The sequence below is a fragment of the Entelurus aequoreus genome, linkage group LG05, assembly GCF_033978785.1.
Source record: "Entelurus aequoreus isolate RoL-2023_Sb linkage group LG05, RoL_Eaeq_v1.1, whole genome shotgun sequence".
Lineage (NCBI taxonomy): Eukaryota > Metazoa > Chordata > Actinopteri > Syngnathiformes > Syngnathidae > Entelurus > Entelurus aequoreus.
In genome coordinates this window covers 41,743,311-41,765,870 of record NC_084735.1, presented here as the reverse complement: position 1 = coordinate 41,765,870, position 22,560 = coordinate 41,743,311, and the positions used below count along the sequence as shown (strand labels likewise).

The 22,560-nt window shown below is 35.9% G+C and overlaps 2 protein-coding genes across 4 annotated transcripts in view; one reads left to right on the top strand and one right to left on the bottom strand.

Moving 5' to 3' along the window:
* tmlhe (trimethyllysine hydroxylase, epsilon) overlaps positions 1 to 22,560 on the bottom strand; it is an 86,831-nt gene that overhangs the window by 39,459 nt on the left and 24,812 nt on the right. The window lies entirely within an intron of this gene.
* On the top strand, positions 7,435 to 22,310 carry mpp1 (MAGUK p55 scaffold protein 1). Its single transcript, XM_062048116.1, is given in 14 exon segments — positions 7,435 to 7,788; positions 14,139 to 14,267; positions 14,340 to 14,418; positions 14,596 to 14,681; positions 14,757 to 14,825; positions 18,648 to 18,844; positions 19,529 to 19,632; positions 19,715 to 19,799; positions 19,953 to 19,984; positions 19,987 to 20,031; positions 20,115 to 20,131; positions 20,133 to 20,213; positions 20,215 to 20,319; positions 21,843 to 22,310. Coding segments are annotated over 14 exon segments (1,479 nt in total). The 5' UTR covers positions 7,435 to 7,665; the 3' UTR covers positions 22,170 to 22,310.

The window sequence follows — 22,560 nt, the reverse complement described above, 5'->3', positions numbered from 1 at the left end:
CAACAATTTTGGCCCTACAGTATATACTGTATACTTCTTATTACAACGATCCCTGGTGATGCGTTGGGGGGCCGTGAGTTCCAGTATTACTGTATTTATTAATGCTTGAACAGTACACAAGCTTCCAACTAGATGGCAGTATTTCTTCAATTAATCAATAGGCTGATCAGAAACCTTGACAAGGTAGTCCTTTACATAATTCTTGGGTTTAGTGTGATACGGTATGAAGCTGTAAAATATTCTTAAGTAGAATATGATCTTTATTTGGAGATAGTGTTAGCTACCTTGACAAATAAATACATATTATCAGTTTCTCAATAACATTTAAATTCAGAGGGGCATTAAAAAAAAATGCTGTCCTTTGGGAAGGTATGGCAGAGGACCACTTATGTATTCCAAACAGTAATAGTATTGATACCAATTATCATATCAATATCAGATTGATACTGGTGTGATATTTTTTAAATTCTCTCCTATGTTTATCTACACAATTATATGTGTGATTAATCAATGTCGTTGTTGAGTTGTTACATATATCAGTGATTGTCAAACTGTGGTATGCGTACCACCAGTGTTAAGCGGGCTCCATCTAGTTGTACACCTAAGACACTTATTAAAATATTCAAACACGGTGTTTTGTTCAAAGTGTGTGTAATGTTACTGTGGCCAAAAATATTACATTTATTTGTTATATAAAACCTCTGCCTAGTCTTTAATTAATATTTAGGCCTACTATGCTACTGTTTTTTTCAATATAGGTCATTATGGTGGTACTTGGAGATCCAAGTTTTTTTCTGAAGTGGTATTTGGTGGAAAAAATTTGAGAACCAATGAAATAGATGATATACATTGTTACATTATTTATATTTTGTTGATGGTGTTACATTTTCTTCTATTGTATTTGCATATAGTTGAATTTTAACATAGTTCAAGATATTTATTGTCACTATATCATGTATGCAGGAAAAACAGAAGATTCAAACTAGCGTTTTCCTGGCGCCGTTTTAAAGAATAACCAAATATGGACGATGAAAGAAAACTTAATTTAAAAAGTATAAAAGACAATGACAATTTTGAAGTATCAGTATCAGCAGGTAATGGTGCAATGAGTGAGCTAATGGATGAGTTATAAATATAGAATGCTGAAATAATGTAAAATTAATGAAATAATGTACAATTAATGAAATAATGTAAAATTAAAAATGTACAGAAACTCTGATCATCAGAAAATGTACAGATTTTTTTTTTTGTTTGCCTGAAATATTTTTTATGCATGTCCTTCTGGTTATAATCATGTCCAACAAATCATTCAATAATCTTGAAAAGGTTCGAATGAATATTATTGGCATCAGTATCAACATAGGCAAAACTTGGTATCGGCTCCATGCAATCATATGCAGTATAGCCCGCATCTATTTTGCACATGCGCAGTTGCACTTTTGACGTTGCCACGGATAAGGAACTTTTTAAAGGCATATATTTACATCCGCCATGTGATGAGATGGCGACTTGTCCAGGGTGTACCCCGCCTACCACCCGAATGCAGCTGAGGTAGGCTCCAGCGAGTCCAAAAAGGGACAAGCGGTAAAAAAAAATGGATGGATGGATGGATATATACATCCTTTTAAACTCCACTTGTTTACTCCTTATTTTTCATTAACACTCGAGTATCACTGTTGCGCATATACTTACTGATCCTGTCGCTGCACAATCACGTCCCTGTAAGTATTTAAAATAAGTGTTTTAAAATTGTATTTTAGACGTTAAACTGCACAATCACGTGTGTTCCATGTAAGTATTTAAAATACGTGTTTTAAAATTGTATTTAAGACGTTAAATGTCAAATAATGTACATTTTAACTTTCAATTTAACCTAATCGTCCTTAATTGTTGTTATGTTTTTGTGTCTTAATCCCACAAGCATATACGCAAAATAAAAATATATTTAAAATATAAAAAATATATACCTATTGTTTGTGTTTACAGACAATGTGTGGATACATAATGTTTTTACATAATAAGTTTTTCTTATGTTTGAAAGAACATCGTTACTTACAATAAATAAGTTCATTTTAATTTATTGACCACAAGATGTCACTGTTGTGTCTTGTGTAACATTACTGGCAGTAGCAGTACCGCACTAAACCGGCAGGAGGCCATCGTGCTTCACGACTATGGGTGAATTTGCTGTTCACAAAGTTTATTAAGCATTTCCTATTCTTTTTAGAATTATTTTATTAGGAAATGCCCTTGTGTTCAAATTTTCCACGTTAAAAAGCACTAGAACAGGCTGCTTTAAACAAGTGAGATGTCCATATACATTAATCTAATTAATTCAACACATTAATTTCATTAATGCAATAAGATAACTAAGATGTACATAATGTTTGAACAAATAAACCAAAGTGTGTAACTTTGCCAGTTGTAGAATGTAAAGTGATCATCCTGAGCGTTTCTTGGATAGCGCAGCCCTCCCTGCAAGAATGGCTGCGGCGTGCTGCATTCAATGTCCCTCGGAAAAATATATTTAGAGGCAAAGCCATGCAAGGCAAGTTTATTTATGGAGCACAATACACAAGGCAGGTCACAGTGCTTTACAGAAAATTAGAAGAAGGCAACAAGGAAAATATAACATTTTCATAAAGACAATTAAAATTAAAATTAAATAAAAAAAAAACATCATAAAAATAATCACAATTCAAATTAAAATCAAACAAATAGTGTAGATAAAATATTTTCAATTGTCATATGCACAATTAAATAAAAGTGTTTTCAGCCTGGATTTCAACATTGCCAATGTTGAGGCCTGTCTCACATCTTCTGGAAGACTATTCCAGAAGACCATTGTGGACACACTTCCTGGTTCTAGTCAGGGACTCAAGCAGCAGTATTCGGAATAAATGTAGCTGCTTTACAGCTTAATTCAAGAGCCCAGCGAGAAGGCAGTTACAGTAGTCTAACCTGGTGGTACATTTGATATTTACAGATCCTCAACATCAGCGAACAATGACACTGGTCTCATGACATCTAATACAACTTTAACAATAATGTTTTATTGTACAAACACAATAATGCTTCATTTACAGACACTGTACGAGAGGTATTTTACCAATATGTTTATTATTATGTTTTGTGTAGTGTACGTATGGATTATATCAAGTTACATCGTGTAGATCAGTGGTTGTCAAACTATTTTTACCAAGTACCACCATAATTACCAACATTATAATATAGTAGCATAGTAGGCCTGAGTATTCATTAAAAAGAAGGCAGAGGTTTTATTGAACAAGTATAATTAATTATAATATTTTTAATACACTGTGTTAGAACATCGGAAAATAAAACCCTGTACTTTAATCAAATGATTCTTTGGCGTACCACTAGATGTAGCCTGCGTACCACTAGTGGTACACGTACCACAGCTTGAGAATCACTGGTGTAGTGTGCATCTAATTCCTAATTGTGTGGTTAGATACATGAGATGGACAAAATAACATAAACCTTTTTCTGCAAACTACAACCCCAACAACCGCATGTTCTTGAATTATTAGCGCCTTGAAAACAATAATCAAAATGGCATATGCAACATGTTTGATACTACACATACAATAGTGGCTTGAATACATTAATTACTTTTATATTCTGCTATATTAACTAGCATAGACGTCACAAAAACATGTAAAATACATACGTACACACATACATACATATATACATACATAGATATATTTGATATTGTCACACACTAGAGGTGTGTAGAGAGACAGCACTTTCATTTGTCTTTTCTGTCACATATTTGTCACTTCTGCATGTTTTTTTGCTGTCATTTTATACTCCGGGGCTCTAACTCAAGTTGGGGCAGCGCTAAGCAACATGCTAAAAGCCTGAGCTGTCAGCTGGTGGTCCAGTACATATTCTTAAATTGTCAGGGAGTGAAGTTTACACACATGCTACCGCATAGCCCCACTAAGCTGGCATCTGTTACACCTCTATCTTCTACCAAAGTTATTTTATTATAAGAGATGCAACAACATTAACCTATGTTTAAACAACTAGGGTTGTTACCTGTCCTTTGAAAAACAGGGACAAAAAAAGTCTCATATTGTGACCTTTATGCCTTATTATCGTGAGAATCAAAAATAGTTTGTAAACTGTCAACCAATGAATGACTTTACATGACATTTTACGGCAAAATTATTCTCAGCATTTTCCTGTTCTTTCACCAATGATAGAATGAAACGGCAGAGTTCATCAACTAGTCTGTTAATCCCTTTTGGTGGCAGAGGTTGGAGGTTCAAACTCTGGACAGAGTCACATCAGTGGTGTGCCAAACGTTTTCCGGCGAGAGCAACATACAGAAAATGTAATGGATTTGGGGGCCATTTTGATATAAACGATACAATGTAGGTCAATCAATATGCTAAACTATCTGGAAAAAAAGTCATTCACATTTTAGCTTTATGTTATAGGCAACAAAGCAAATTAGTGTAATTTCTAATCCAACCCCCCTGAGATTATTACTTTCTTCTGATTGATATAATTCCTTACTAATATTATCATTATTCCTTACTAATATTATCATTATTCCTAAGAATGTCCCAATACAACTTTTTCAATTTCAATACGATACCGATATTGGAGTTTAAGTATTGGCTGATACCGATATTAACCCGATACAATATCAGCAGGAGTCATACATACTTGTATCACTTAGTAGTGTGCAATGCTAGAAAAGGCTTGATTTAACATCGTTATTTTAACCACCTGGAATGGACTTCTGCTGCCTTTAAATTGAATTGGAGTGGTAAGAGTTTTTTTTGTTTTTTTATGGCCACAATAATTTATTAAGTTAAGCTCATGATGCAGTAAATTGAATGATGCGGACATGTTTGTTACCGGATTCTTTCTAGTACGATTTCTGCCTCAGAGACTTTGATATGCAACTATGATTATTGTATATTTGATTATATTGACAAATGTGGCGTTTAAGACTCCAATATTACGGACAATTATCACTTATGTGCTTGTGTGCTACTGTGTGCTCAGCTGTTGTGTAGCTGCTAGCTCTTAGTAGCCTATAGCCTACCAAGTTTACCTTGTATAAATATATCTATGGATTTACAGAAGGTTAAAGTGGAAGTAGCTGAAGTTTTGTGTTGTTGTTCAGTCTGTTATAGCTTGCTTTAATAGATGTAAACTGAAGTGGTATTTTGGCACAAATTATAGTTGTTACGCCACAATCAACACTCTGCTATGTGGCAAATAAAAGCGTCATGATGAGTGTATTTCTGTATGCTTGTTCGTGTGTGTGTGTGGGCGCGTGTGCATCCATATCACAGCGTATTGGCCATTACCCTCAAAAATATGGCTTTATTGCAGTTTGTACTATATTTTTACACATTTGGCAAACGGCCCTCTTTAATCTGGTGTGAAATGAATATGCAGACATTACTATCAAGTCTGTTCTGTAATATTCAAAGAACATAATATGGAACGTTTCAGGAATTGAAAAAATGCTTGCCGTTTGCACCAATATGGATCCAAAAAGCAACCCAAATCCACCCCTTAGGTAATGGTAATTGTCCAAAAGGCTAATGTAACACAACTCAATGGATACCAAAATTGTTAGGTGGGTTAGATTTAAAAACAGCTGTGTAAATGTGATCACAGATCACTCTGAGACAGCACGCAGAGTTGTAATAAATAATATTAAAAAACAACAACTGAAGTTAGTGTAGTGATTTTAATATCAAATGTATTTACATGCATATTTGATTACATTAAACATATATTTATTTAAATAAATACACATACTGTACTTCAGAACTGTATGAATATATATATTGTATAAACATTGTGTGTGTGTATATACTATATACAGTATATACAGTATATATACGTATGTATGTATGTGTGTATGAACATATCATACATGTATATAATATATTAATATGTATGTATGTATGTATGTACACACATATGTATAGAGCTAGGCTATGTATACATATACATATATATATACATATTGTTACTTTAATGCAGTCGGCTTTCGGCCTTGGGCCACATGGTTTTAGCACAATGCAGCCCTCGAGTCACAAAGTTTGGACAGCCCTGATTTAGATGCAAGCCGATATTATCTGATATTTGTTTTTCTTTTGCTGAGATCGGACATATATTTGATATTATCGAATCGGGACACCCTTAATAATTCCACCAACTAAAACCTTTTCAAAGGCTTTAAATGTACAATGTCTTGTAAGAAATTAGTACACATGTTAATATTCACTAAAGGGGCCCTATTATGCAAAACCAACTTATCTTATCTATTGGTATACCTGCTGTTGTGTATTTGGGATTTGCATAAGTCCTCAACATTTGAAATAAAACCATTTATTAAAAAAAAATTAAATCATGCCTTCTTTCATACTTCCGGGAAACGAGCCATTTGGATTTTTTTTCCCCATTTAGTGACGTTTTCCCCAAGTGTGACATCAGCAGATTATCCATATATGGTAGAGATTTACCCAAAGTGCTTTGTGCGTGTTCGCCATTGTAGTCCAACGCTGTTGTCAATAGGCTTCTTATTTATCCCTTTTCTTTTTTTGTGGTGCAGACTGGCTCATATACACAGGCATACTCCGCTGTTGCCATTTTGTAATATAAAGTAGCGTATAGTTCGAACTTAATCTGTCAGTAGACTGGCTACGGAAGCGCTAGAAACTAACAGACCCAGTCGAAGTGGAGGCACATTATTGAGACCGCCCACAAAACTGTTCATCCTGAAAAGACGATCAGAAAGCATCTTTAAAGCGGTCTGTAAAACAAAATCTAGGCACAATTTTTACCAAAAAAAACACCATTTCATGTTATGTAGACTCCAAGGAAGTGTTTTAAATGTAGAAAAAACATCATAATATGACCCCTTTAAAATGCATAGGTCACCATTCAGGTCCAATTTTTGAGGAGGTTTCTTTAATTTCTTAGTTTTGTATGTAATGTTCTGATCTGAGATGTGTTTGTTGTTGCAGGCAAAACAAATTGTGAATGTTGCTGTTTTGGCATGCACTAACACAATACAATATAGAATAATTTCTCCCCTTTGTATTTGTAATATAAAAACAACAACAACAACAAACAAATGCATTTAATTAAATTGAGGTTCAAGTCAAATAGTATAAAAATCATCTCACACACACAAAAAATCACTGTATCAGTGGGTGTGAAGGTAGCAAAGATGTCCCTGGCAACTCTACTTGCTAAAACAAATGAAATATGTGTGTTCATCTAAACATCAACTGCGTAATGACTATAGACACATTTTTGTCTGACTTGCGTTATTTTCTTTAAAAAAAAAAAATTAACTAATAACTATGACTCATTTCGGGCAGTGTAAAATTCGGATATTGTGGTAAGGCCGTGAACGCAGCACGAGCCAGCCCCTGTTTACAAGCTTTGTCAGCAGTGTTCCCGTAGAGGATCTGATGTCGATCAACTGCTGGCGAACAGGACCTTGGACCTTTACCTCACTGACATTATTATATTATCAGCACGTTACTATCTAGCAGCTTTTTTTTTAGGCACAGCCTTTTGCGGACTTTGCACAGAGGTGTGGAGTGGGCAATCGGGTACACAGGGTGTTTTTTTGTTGCTTTTTTTACCGGAAAGATGACGTTAAAATCCAATAAAAACGAACCGGCTGTCATATTGGAGCCTGTGAACTCTGTCCGGACAGCCCTCTCAGATCTCTACCTGGAGCAGCTCATTCAAAACAAACCAAAGTCTGACAAGGTAAGTTGTCGCTTTTACATTGAAATTCCAACTTCCGGTGTAGCCTGCATGACGGCACTGTTGTTGTTCTCCCAAACGTAGACGATTTTAAAACGCAATTGTTTTACAATACAAAGTGCGGCACTTATAAAAACACTGTTATTCTGTAATGGAATTGAATCCATGTCCTTATAAATCTGAAGGGATACGAAGCTGATGAGTCATCACTGGTTCGAACTGGTTCTAGCAGACATGGCTGATCCATTTTTCACATAACAGCTTACGTAAATCTTTTTTCTCGTGTTTTGTGTCTTAAGAACATTCAGTGTTGTTGTTTACTACCTCACAATGTAGCAGATTGTCCTTGGCAGTTGTGTCAAAAGTGTGGCCCGGGGGATATTTGTGTCTCTCATCTGTTTCTTTAGTTACCTTCAGAAACAGCAACATTTGGAAAACAGCAGTTATCTTAAAAGAATAAAATCATAATATTGAGAGAAATTGTTTGTAATCTTTTGAGACAAAATATAATTTTACATGAGTAATATTTTAACATTATGAGGGGGAAAAGGTACTTTTAGAAGCATAACGTTGAATTATTTAAGACTAAAAAGTTGAAATATGAAGAAAAAATTAACAAAACTATTAACATTCTGAGGAAAATATAATTTTTAGAAGCATAAAGTTGAAATATTAAAGAAGAAAAAGGTTGTAATATGTGGGAAACTTTTTACATTAGAAGCATAATGTTGAAATATTGAAAAATAAATGAAATTGTAATGTTATGATAACATTTTTTTTTATTTTTTTAAGTACAAAGTTGAAATGTTAAAGACCAAAAAAAAATTTTAGAAACTTTAAATTGAAATATTAAAGAAAACAAAACGTTGTAATATTATTAGGGAAAAAATGTTTAGAAACATAAAGTTGAAATATTTAAACAAAGTTGTAATATTATGAGTCAAATATTTAATTTTAGCAGCATCAGGTTAAAATATTAAATAAGAAAAACACTTGTACTGTTATAAACAACATTTTATTTTAGAAACAAAAAAGTTGAAATATCAGATAAGAAAAAGGTTAAATAATTAAAGAAGAAAAAAGTTGTAATGCTATGGTGAAACATGTTTAATTTTAGAAGTACAAAATTGTAATCCCTCCATCCATCCATTTTCAAATATTCGATGATAAAAAAAAGGTTTCAATATAAAAGAAAAACGTTTTTAAAAAACGTTAAATTGAAATTTTATAGAAGAAAAAGTTGTAATGTTATGAGGAAAACATGTTTAGAAGCATCAAGTTGAAATATTAAAGAGGAAAAATGGTATTATGATGAGGAAAAAACTTTAGAAGCATATAGTTGTTACATTAAAGAAGAAAAAAAGTTGTAACGTTAAAGAGGAAAAAACTTCATTATAAGAAAGAAAGACTGAAGTTGCAACTTTTAGGTTCGAAAAAAGTAATAAAGTCAGCATTATGAGAAGAAAGCTGAAATAATTGTAAATTTAAAAAAAAACGTAAAAATGTACCAATACTTAAAAAACTAAAAATACATATTAAAATATGCTTTGTCATCTATAATGCAAATCTGAGATGCAGGCTGTTTTATCTTTAAATAAATATGTATGTTCTTAGCATATCAACAAGGATTGGTTTACAAAATGTAAAACATCACATTGGCCCCCCTGAATCTATTGATTTTTAGGTACAATCTAAAGTTTGCACACTCTTGTTCTGTGGCATGCAAAGCTTGTTTTTTAAAACCATATGTTGCATTGATTATGAGAAGTGTTGGGAGCAAACAGCTTGAATGTGCATTAAAATGAACCACAGACAGATTAGAATTGAGAAGTCAGCAGTGAACTCCAGAAGGGAAGCAAACTTTTTCCCCGACATCAGCACTTTACTGAATGCTGATCTCGTGAGTAAAGGCCTTAACTGTGACGCTGCCGAGAACAATGTCGATCAAGGGTGACACTTGGCGGCTGTATATTTGCCGACTGGCAAAAATCTATCTGCGAAGACCATGAGAAATACAGTCAAGTCGCAGCTGTAGGACTGATTTTATAGCAGGTATGTGATAGGTACGTTGTATTCAATTAGCACGTAAGTGCTGAAGTGTGTGGTATAGCCTCGACATATGCGATCGATTCCTTACTGCGCTCCTGGGAAATATGTTGTTTCCTTGCCAGCTGAGCACTCCAACACTGCTAGGAAGTAGTGATTAATCATTAACATCTCTTATCTTAAATCGTGTTTATGCCCAGACAGTTTGATTTGAGTAGTAATTGTCATTTAATCAGCTTTTTCCTATCATGTAAATAGATCTGGCACCATTTGTATAGAACAATATATACTGTGTGTTAGGAAGCACTCACTTCCTGTTTGATCACCTTAAAAAAACAAGAAAAGAAGCTATTTTGCTATTTAGATCGTTTATCTTATTGCTTTTGTCAGACCTAACACTGATATAAGGCCCTACTGACCTTGGTCACGTGATTGGATTGTGAAGGCCAATATTAGAGAAATTCCACACATACTGCAGAAAAACAACCATTTTCTCTGCTGCTACTTCATGCCTGCAGGAAAATTGGACAACATTCCTAAATTTTAGTGTCTTATACACGATTTTTATCCCAAAGTTGTTCTTCTGATACTGGATAGAGGAGCATTAATAAATTGTTGTTAATCTGAAGTGGGATTTAGTCTCTCCTGAGATGTAATTTAATCTCCTGACCTGCTCAAAATATGTTTCCCTTCTGATACCTGTGTAATACTAATTGCACAAGTACTATATTGCACGGAACATTCAGTCAATTATTGATTTACCAAATATACCACCTAAAAATCCATTCAGCTTTCTACAAGACAACATTAACAATGCTAGGCTGTATAGTTTATGGCTGATAAGGATATTTGTCATCCCCTATATCAGGGGCCCTAAATAGGCAGCCCGTGGTTCACAGCCGGCCACATTTGGCCTGCCAAACATCACCTAAATAATGAAACAATTCAGTCTAACTAGACAAGTGCTTATTCATGCAGTACTTCCTGTGCTCTGAAATGGGCAACAGTAGAAGTACATGTCAGCAAAAATACATGTACTGTAGCTCTAACTGATAGGTGGCGGTATGCATCATAACTGCACGCCGAATTCCCATGTGGTACCCATCAAAAGACAAAGACAGGAAGTTTTTCTTGCGTCAAAGTATTCGCCGCAGGAGTTGAGATCCAAACATTGAGGGCACCTCTGCAAGCCCGAGGGGTGTGTATTAACAATGCCGTGAAAGGTGTGGCCCCTGTGCCAACTTTTTTGCAATGTGTTGCTGCCATTAAATACTAGGTTAATGATTACTCGCAAAAAAAAAAAAAGTTTCTCAGTTCGAACATTACGTATCTTGTCTTTGCAGTGTATTCAATTGAATATAAGTTGAAAAGGATTTGCAAATCATTGTATTCTGTTTTTATTTACGATTTATACAATGTGCCATCTTCACTGGTTTTTGGTTTTGTATTATAGCCTCCAGAAAGAGTCTCGCAAACTCCAACGCTATTTTTAACTTGCATTACCAATCTTATGCTAACAACTCAGGATGTAAATCTCTTTGTGATGAACGATTCGATTCACATCGCGATACATGGGTTACGATGCCATTCAAAAAATTTGATACATTTTTAAATCAGAACGATTCGATAAGATTTGCTTTAGCGTATGAATGATTTGATGTATTGTATGAACGATTCATTGTATGAATTATTAAATTCAATGGTTAACATTTGTTGATGGACACATTGTTTTTTACACCACAAAAGAACAAAAGCATCCTTTCCTGTTCAATACGCTCCTCCTCATGTTAGAGGATCAATAGTTAGTAACTTGGTATCAAGCGCTCATGACTAGATCTGTCCAAGCTAAGTCTATGAGCACAAACTGATAAAAGCTACTTGAATGAGAGGTCAAACGTCTTCTAAGACAACTGATCAGTTGAATGCCATGAGAATAACAATACCCTGATGAATAACAACACCCACAGGCACGTTCATCTTCAAATATGTAAAAAATAACACATTCTATGTGACATGCTTCCAGTATTTTCAAATGTTTAAAACAACATATTTTACCAAAGATGTTTTGTAAAGTAAGAAGGCACACAAATGTCAAATATATTCCTTTTCCACAATTCAAGTCAAGTGTCTACTAATTGCTAGTCTCGCACGACACCCAGTCCATGTATCTACGTCTATTCTCGTCTCCAGTTACTTAAGTAACGTAAAAAGCGCATGACTCTCGGAAAACACTGTGTCGTTTTAAAGAAAACAGTGTCAACTCATATCTACTTCGGCGTGATATCCAGTTTGTGTCTACACTCGAATAACGTAAGGATTCACAGCTGAGTCTTATCAATTGAGGGGGTGGTAACCAACATTGCCAAACCAGCCACTTCTTGAACCAAATATCCAGTCGCATCAGTTTATTGTTAACATTCCTACTAACAATTGGCCCAATTCGAAGAGGTATCATCTCCTGAGCAAACACTTTAAGCTCTGTGCTTACCCAAACGCACAACAACCCTTAGTCATTCTCCGTCAATCCACTTTCAGGCACGGACGGTGTGTTTGAATTTGTAATGCACAACACAATGCGATATGACCTAAATCTATACTGAGTGTAAAAAATGAAAAATCATATTACTGTATCTGTAAAGGATTAGCCCACATTTCCTGTTTTGTTTGTACAGAGCTAGCTCGACAGTGTATGTAGTTGTACTAACTAGCATGACATGCTGCTTGATCAATATTGATCAATATCATGATCAATATTATAGTGAGTAACTTGATGGACAACTGTCTGTTTGGTCATCCTGGCAGGGGATGTTTTTTTCCAGTTGTTTTTGGGAAGGTGAAAAAAGTTTCTACCATGACAGGATTTGTTAGCAGTTATAAACAGTTTGTCTTCCGTTGTGATTCAGTTTATATAAGCAGTGTCTCTCTTGTAACAAGCGCATGACTCTTTTCACGGACAACACTGGCTCTTGTGTCGTTTTAAAGAAAAAAAACGTCAACTGATTTGTACTTTGTCGCGATAAACGGTTTGTGTCTACACTCGATTAATGTAAGGATTCACAGCTGAGTCTTATTGATTGAGGGGGTGGTAACCGGCATAGCCAAACCAGCCACTTCTTGAACCAAATATCCAGTCACACCAGTTTATCGTTAACATTCGTACTAACAATTGGCCCAAATTCCAAGAGGTATTACCTCCTGAGCAAACACTTTCAGCTCTGTGCATACTCAAACACACAGCAACACTTAGGCCCCGTTATCCAGGGTAAATCCCACCTAACCTTATCCGTGTCCACACACAACAATGCCACCGTTTAAGACCCCCTTCCCCCTCCGACCGCCGGCGCAACGCGACCTAATACGCATGCGCAGAAAATGCCCCTCCAGTGTTTCTTTGTGTGCAAGTTCTTAAATTTAACTTATCTGAACAATATCCAGTGTTGTGGTATTTCAATTAACTGGAATCCAGTGTGCTGTGGGGCCCTATTGTAGTGAATCACACCTGAGCCATTATAAATTAATCAAATCTTTAATAAACAGACAATAACAATTTAAGATTTACCATGAAAAAATGTTTTTTAGGAAAAACAATGTATAATGGAATAACACAATGAAATGATGGCCCAAAGTACAGCAAAAATACACTGAAAGGACACACAAAGTCAGCCTTTGTCCCCTGAGGGTTAAAAAAATGCATGCACATTCATCATGGCCCACTATGAAAATAAACAATGTCATTTAAGTCGTAAGTCGTAATGCATTTCAGCATTTTCCATAAGCATTTAAAATGTACTTAGATCATTGTATGCACCTCTTTCACATGATGTTACATGTATATCTTTACATCTGCTATATTTTAAAAATACAAAGCAGTTTAAAGCTGAGGTTTTTTCAATCTTTGTGATTCGAACTCGTTTGCACTTTATAAAACACTCAACATAGCCATTTCCTGGTTTTAATCATTCTGATGTGAGTTGCAAAAGTGCAGCTCCTTAATCCAGCTGCATACTTTCTAATAATGACAAAAAATCACTTAAGATGGTTGTTGTCATCTTTATTTACTGCTGCTTTGGACTGGATCCTTTGACGACACGGTGTGGTATCCATGACCACACGAACCTGTCGGGCCAAATCCTTGAATGTGCTTAATGAGGTGTTATAAAGTTGGGTTAATTTTCAACCTCCAACATGTGTTTAATCTACAAATGAAACTCGAGCAATTGGCAGAAAGCTCTCTTTGTAGCTAATGGGAAATGTCATGAAGCAAAATGCACTGTTTAATTTAAATTTAATTTAAATGTTTTTAGCAGGTAGCTATGCAATCCCTGGAGAGTAAAGGGGCTGACGTTTACACCAATGGAAGTGCCAAATACAGGAATGGGACCGAACTAACCAAGATGAAAGAAGTCGTGTTTGAAAAGAATCCTTCTGAGCCGATGGTACGTCTGAGACTTGCGACATATTTTTAATTAAAGGTTCTAATTAATTAATCATTCTGGTCTTATCTGCAGGGTGTCACTCTGAAAATGAATGACAAACAAAGGTGCACAGTGGCCAGAATATTGCACGGGGGCTTGATACACAGACAAGGTGGTAACTCAGACATTGATTGGGGTGTGGTTAGAACCATGTTGAGGGGGCTGCATAAACATTGTGATTGATATATGTTTGTCTTTTATCAATGTTTTTACTGCTCTCTTCAGGTCAATGTGCATTAATTAGAATGACAGATACTAATGCATATTTGGTGCCATTGGCTTTTATCAGGATCCTTGCATGAAGGCGACGAGATAGCTGAAATCAATGGGAAAAGTGTGACTAATCAAACAGTAGATCATCTACAAAAGACTCTGGTATGTTAACAGCATATAGTTAATTATACTGGTATTTCAATATCAACGTTGAACAGAGCCATTTTAACCCTACAGAAAGAAACCAATGGATTAGTCACAATGAAGATTATTTCCAACCAGAAGAGTAGATCCAAAGCCTGTGAGGTAACTGCATTGAACATACATTTGGGTTGTGTGGTGATTGTGTGAAAAAAAAAATGGTAAAAAGCACCATTTATTTATTTATTTCTACTACAGATTGGCTATCTTATTTACATTTTATCATCTATTTTCCCTGTCAGGTGAATCTTCTCTTAGTCGATGAAAATCCAAGGTGACTATAAAATTAATTTAAGAGTAAATAAAAATAATGTCTTCCTGTAGCTGGGCTGCCACCTACTGGTCACAACACCACATTTATAGCACTTTGGTGGACACATTATTACACCATATACTGGAAATTACAGCCCTATCATCCATCCATCCATCCATTTTCTACCACAACATATATTAATCAAACCTTTTATCTCAGCTTACCTTTGGGTGTTGTTAGCCAACAATAGCAATATGGATAGCTAGCGTTAGCTGTCATTGAATGTATATTCTTTCATACCAACAACATGACTTCAAATTGTTCTTTGCCTCTGTACGGCTTTTGTCCGTGTGTACGCGCTCTCTGCGCGTACATGTTGACGAGACCGGGTGAGTGACAGCCGTAAACACCAATCATTTTATTTGGGCCAGTAAAAAAAAAAATTACATAAACTTTGTAATTGTGGAAAGTATAGACAATTGTCAAACAAATGTGTTCTGTTAAAACCACTACTGGTAACATAAACTAGCCGGCGGTGTTCTTGCTATATTTTTTGCTTTGAAAAATGTTACTGTGAGGAAGTTGCAAACAGCATCTTTAACTACTAACCAGCATAACAGCCTAACATTTTACAGTTTAACAAATGTGAACACGTATTCATTGAAGCATCCCTAATAAGTTGGCTTTAAAGCAGCCTTTCACTGTAATTCAGTGCAGAACTACTGCCTCCATTATAAACATAAGTTACAGTTATACAGTACTTATAATTATGCAAATACAATTTTGATTGTGTATGTTAATGTTGTGGCTGTAAACATGTACAGTTGTGGCCAAAGGTTTAAGAAATTTGCTATAATGTTTCTAGAAAACATGTTTGCATTTTTGTATTATACACTGAAAAGCAAAAATATGCATCTTGCAAGTGTTACTGTGTAATTTGCTCAGTTGTCCCAATGTTTTTTTTCTTTTAAAAAAGGGATTTAGAAAAATTACAACAACTGTTTATTGCAACAATATAGGAGCAATGAAACCAAACGGAATATACAAAATATTAAAATGTTTAGTCATTGCTAAAACTTTTGGCCGCAACTGTATATAGCTACAATATAAAAGTTAGATGACACTGAGCAGGTATTTAGTCCAGCTGTTGCACATACAGTGTTTGTACTAACTGGATGTTCAGTTACAATTGTATGAAGGGTACCAAATGAAACAAATTACCTGAAAAATGTTCAACGTGATGGGAAATTGCACTGATCCCAATAAATGCCCATTTTTAATGCATTTAGGACTGCAATCTATGTGTGGCAGTGTTGGAGAGAATCTACACAAGTAACCATCTATTCACCCAATCATTCATCCAATCATCCAATAATTGTTTTACCGCTTTGTCCCTCTCGGACATGACGCATTTGCAAAAACTGAGTGACATGAAAAGCAAACCAAATATGATTAGAACTACAAATTAACTTTCATTGTCGCTTTTTTAAATGTTACAAATAAGGAGCTGTCTGCTATAACAATGGGACCCATTACCTCCCTGCTTGGCACTCAGCATCAAGGGTTGGAATTGGGGGTTAAATCACCAAAATGATTCCCGAGCGCGGCCACCGCTACTGCTCACTGCTCCCCTCACCTCCCAGGGGGTGGAACAAGGGGATGGGTCAAATGCAGAGAATAATTTCACCACACTTAGTGTGTGTGTGACTATCAGTGGTACTTTAACTTTAACTTTTAAGTATTTTAGACGAGACGTGGTCTCATGTGAGAGTTACCAAAATGATTTGTATTTTTTGAAAAACAGTAACTAAATAGGTTTGATAACTCACTAAATGTAGCCACAAATTGGTAAGTTGGTATCACTGATCCCTCCTGCTTCATCTTCTAATTCTCTGGCAGACCAAAAGCCTGATCTGGTAAGATCCAAATACCATGCGCCAAACAGCATGTGAAAACTATAAAATTGCGTGTACTATTAGTGTGCATGTTGCATGTGATCTTCTAAGACTGTGTATGCAATTAATAACTGGTGCAGGCCGTACTACAGTATTTGAATGAGGTTTTTGCGTGGACGACGCAGCTTTCACCATGGAGACACTAATTTTTTGCACATTCATGTTATCACCTGTGGTCTATTGCTATGTTTTGAAACATGCACAGACATCTATGTACCACTTTTTATGGGCATTTTAGATGCAGTCTTGCAGTGTGTCTAAAACTGAACCCACATTTTTACCGTGCACATGCAGATGCTGGCAATAACTGTGATTGTGCCTTGGAAAAGTCCAGATGTAAGAAAAATGTAATTTAGGAGATATGCCAATAATATATCTTCTACATGAAAAAACGAAGGTCAGGAAAAATAATGCCAGCAGACACCTAAACACATTAATTGTATTTGTTTTAATCAGTCCCTTACATCGTGCATCAGCTATAACAAATTTAAAATGATATTGCTGAGTAGACAATTGTCAGGTTCAAACACTGATGACATCTATTAAACAAGACAAGAAGCAAGGATTTTTATAAATGGTTGATTTATATAGGCTAGTAAGGTAACGTTTTGTACCTGACAAGTTTCTTGTCAGGTACAAAACGTTACCTTACTAGCCTATATAAATCAACCATTTATAAATACACATTAGTAGGCTAAATGTACATCTTCAACATAAGAAGCAAGGAATTAAACAGAGACAGAATTAAATTTGGCTCAGTGAGGAGAAACGTGTAGACACTGTACCCTTGCACAGTGTCGTCCCACGCTCCTGACGAAAGATTGTACGCCTCCTCTTTTATTTGGACTTTCCCTGATTACATGGCAACAGCTGTTTCTACGGGAGGGGGTCGTAAACAGCCATCGCCTTTGGTTACAGAACAGTTAAGAGAAAAGGTCGTAAAACAGTTCAAACAAAAGAACGCCTGGAGGGGAGTCTGGTCCTGCTTCCTCTTCGCTGTGTAGATCTCGGGTCAAGACAATATATTTCTGTTGATTACAATACATGAAAGAAACAGAACACCTTCATTTTGCTTCCCATCCTACACAGTGGAGTTTTATAAGCCTTTTGTTTGGTAGGATCAAAGACAGCATTTGTCTTCTCGCCGGGAACACATTGAAACACAAAGTTTTGTGATAACTTAGATACAATTATTCTAACAACAATATGTTTAATATTTTATTTTTGATTCATGATTCATTCATTCATTCATGTTGACACATACATAGGACGGAGCAGTAGCACAATTGCTTCCTTTCTCACAGCTATTTCTGCGCACCTGCCAGGTGCAGGTCCTTTCTGGATGCAAAACAACGGCTGCTTAATAATTATTTTTGCATGTATTCATCCCAATATTGTAGCCGTTCTGATGATCAACATATATTATGCATATTTGTGAAGACAGACACACTAAATAGATTGTGCTCCTTACTTTACTCACTTAAGAGATGCAATCCTCTGCGCAAAAGTTTAGTACATCAACTTTGCGTACGCTATCAAGTTTGCACGTGTTTCACGCAAACCTTTAGTAGATCAAGCCCCAAGTGTGTTTTCATGTGTTTATTAGCAAGCAATCTATTTGTGGTAGTCCAAATGTGTTTGTGTATAGCCATGACAAATGAAAACTTGTATTCCTCTTAACTCACAATCTCACTATACAATATATGCTCTCACTTCTAGACATACATGAGGGCCCAGTTCAACTATGACCCCTGCATGGATGATCTCATCCCATGCAAAGAGGCAGGGCTGCGTTTTCAAACTGGCGACATCATCCAAATCATCAACAAGCAGGATCCCAACTGGTGGCAGGGCACTGTGGAGAGCAGTGCTAGTAACTTTGCTGGACTGATACCATCGCCAGAACTCCAAGAATGGTTGTGATGATGATTCATTCTGCACTATTGAGCATGTCATTTTTGATAGATGGATAATAATTACCGTATATAATCCCCCAACAAATTGTGTGTAAAAACTGTCGCTGGACTAAAATGCCAAAGGAAGAAAATAATTTATCTCGTCGATACATGACAGCGTATCATAAAATCGCCAAATAGCCTGTAAGCTGAATTAATGCATAGCCTTTGCAATGACTAGCGTGGCAATTTTTTTTTACATTATCTTACTTTTGAGCCAGTGGAAGGAAGTCCAACATTTCTGGGTCTACCCCTGCAAAAGTGCTACACATTTTGTTTCACTAAATTTTATGACAGTTCTGATTGATCCATGAAAGTAGAGCATAAAAATCCTTAAATAGCCTGCAAGCTGAATGAATGCATAGCATGTACAATGACCAGCATGGCTATTCTATACATGTTCTTACATTTGTTTGAGCCAGTTGAAAGAGTGCAAATTTCAGGACCAATAAGGGTTTTACCCCTTCAAAAAGTGTTGCACATTAGTCTCACTGAGTTTACCGGTATTTGTTTTATTTCAAAAAATGCTGTTAACACCTTTGGCATGCTTTATTGCAGCCTAATACTTGTTTCATTAGTCACACAATTGTGTGCCATATTAACACAGACCACTCAACTAATCTGAATTGTGTGTTGCCCCTGCAGGAGGGTGGCAAGTAAAAGCAATGCCAAGGAGGGCAGTCAGTCCTGGAGCCCATTTGGAAAGAAAAAGAAGTGCAAAGACAAGTACCTGGCTAAGCACAGCTCAAGTAAGTTCATCACTGAGATCATATTTCCCCTCAGACATACCGGTACTAGGGTTCTGCCTCCAACCATATGTTTCTTTTCCAGTTTTTGACCAGCTGGATGTCATTTCTTACGAGGAAGTTGTCCAGCTCCCTGCTTTTAAACGAAAAACTTTGGTGCTCATTGGTAAGTTTCGTTTCTCTGGTACTGTACCTTCTCAATAAGCATTTATTCATTTTTTACACTACAAGAGTGGTGAATTCAAAACTAAAAATGACCATTTCTTTCTGTGAAGCCTGTGATTCAAACCATTCAAACAATGTCTAATTCAGTTATTTTTTAGGTGCTCCTGTGTAGGGAGGAGCCACATCAAAATGTACTGTTGACCAAATACCCTGAGAAATTCTCCTATCCTTTACCACGTAAGTATTAAAGCAGACCTTCAATACGAAACAAAACCAAAAAATTGGGTTTTCACATTTCTTCTTGAACTTGTTGTATACAGACACCACCAGAGTTCAGGCGTAAGGATGAGGAGAATGGACAGGAATATTATTTCATCTCCAACGAAGTCATGAGCAAGGGCATCTCCAACAATGAACTGCATGGAGTACGGCAGCTTTCAGGGAAATATGTTTGGTACCAAAATTGAGACCATTCATAAGATATATGAGCAGGGAAAAATCGCGCTGCTGGACATAGAACCACAGGTTGGCCTTCTCATGCATTATTAAAGAAAATTAAGCTATCTGACCTGAGGAATAAATATAATATTAGCTTTTTAAAGTTGAAGTATAGTGTCTTGGTATTAAAAAAGATATACGCTATGGACATGACTAGATTTATTTGATCGACTTTAAGGAAATGCATGTATATGGTATTATGCATGTATACAAATGAATATATTTTCATGGTAACTTTACATAGCACAAAACTCACGAGAGTGTTTTCTCAGATAACATTAAACAATACAATACAATTAAACTGCTCGTGTGGGTCGCACATGTCGTTTGTAAGAAGATGTAATTTGTTAAAAGTCACATCAAACTATGTACACGTTTAAAAAAAAAAAATTTAAAAAGGAGGCGAGCCACAGTACTTACACCTATAACCTGCCCTCTTCCTGGTTTAACCACGCAAGATATGCCCCAGCCTATATAGCATTTGGAAAAGTGTATGATCTCGCTCACTGGTTCAACACAGCAATCATAGCATCCATTGTTTAATCCCTTCATCCACAAAGATCTCTTTTGTGAATGACAGCCATTAATGACAAACACAAACATCAATCATTCTATTTAGCCGAACGGCAATATCAAAAAAAGTAACAGCATCTAATTGTTACAAATATAGACATTTGCCATTTAAATTTGGATCCGGTTGCAAACTACACCTCTAAGTGCTTCCAAATGAGAATAACGTAAATTTGTTTAACTACTTGAGAATAAATCATGAGCGCCTTTGCTGGTTATAGCCAAGTAGTGCTCTGACTTTTGCCTAAATCGATTCAAAACCTGATTAATCAGCTCCTCACAATCAATATAGATGTACAGTAGTACTTCACCTTACGAGCTTAGTTGGTTTTGTAATAGAGGTCGTTTTATCTTGAAATCAATGTCTCCTATCAATTTAGTTGGTGCCTAACCCCTCCCAAAACAGCAGAATTTTAACATGTAACATGCCTTTAAAAACTAAACTTTTAGGTACATATTGTATAAAAACAATACAATATAATGTACTACTAACAACTACAATAGTTTTTTTTTTAAGTAATGGAATAATAATATACAGCGTTCACTTTGGAGATTGGATTTTTACGGTATCTCCTTCCAGCTGCTCCTACGTCACACACATCTTTCATTCCTAGCTGGTGATAGATTAATTCTGCTTCAGTATGGTGCAGACTATACGCTTGAATTGCTACGGCAAGTTAGCGAAACACTTCGTCATGTTTTTTTTTTTAAGATTTATTTTTTTAATTCAATGAATATCACCTGCTTCATTTTCTCAGCACTGTCCTTTAAACCCACGTTTTCCATCCCATCGATGGAAAACAAAGGGATGTCAATCACTAGCTATTAGCTAATGCTGATATGTAAGACCAGATGATTTTGGCAGATCTTACGGGGTTCACTGTGAGATTTTGCTTCGCCAAGTAATGGTTGCAACTTATCTCAAAACACTCTTTTTTTGAGATTTTAAAAAACATGTTTTTTTTGTCATTTCTGTTCAGACATTGAAGGTCTTGCGAACTGCGGATTTTGCTCCTCTTGTGGTGTTCATCGCACCACCAACACAGCTACCAGGTGCTACATCCTATCTTAAATAAACAATCAATTACATATGATTCAAGCAACTAATCTTCTGCATGTTGTCTTCCCAGACGGAAAACCTGCAGATGATCCAAAAGGAGTCAGATGCCATTCTGACGGCATACAGACACGTCTTTGACGTGATCATTGTCAACAATGACGTGGAGGAAAGCGTGAAGGGCGTGGAGGAGGCCCTGGAGCAGGCCACCTCCACCCCACAGTGGGTGCCTGTCTCGTGGGTGTACTGATAGATAACCAATACCAGCGTGGTATCTTATTTGTTTTATTCTGGAAGCAGTGCAATATCACTCCTCACACAAAACCTCTGAGTTGATGATGTCCCAGGCGTGTATGGGTTTATTTTTTGTTAAAGTAAATTTTCAGAGATGTTTTGCATGTGTGCATTATATACGGTTATTTATATATATATATCAAAAAGCAATATTTAGAAAGATTTATATCAGAAAGATGAGTACCCTCCCCAGGGTTTTATTATGTGGTTGGTCAGTTATTTGTGCTTTAAGGCTTTTAAGGGGGATAATTGATAGTTTTGGTGCCATACAACTTTGTGATTGTTGTAGTGTGAGTACATGTAAAATACTGTCGGACCGCAACTGTGAATGAAATCCTCCCTTTCAA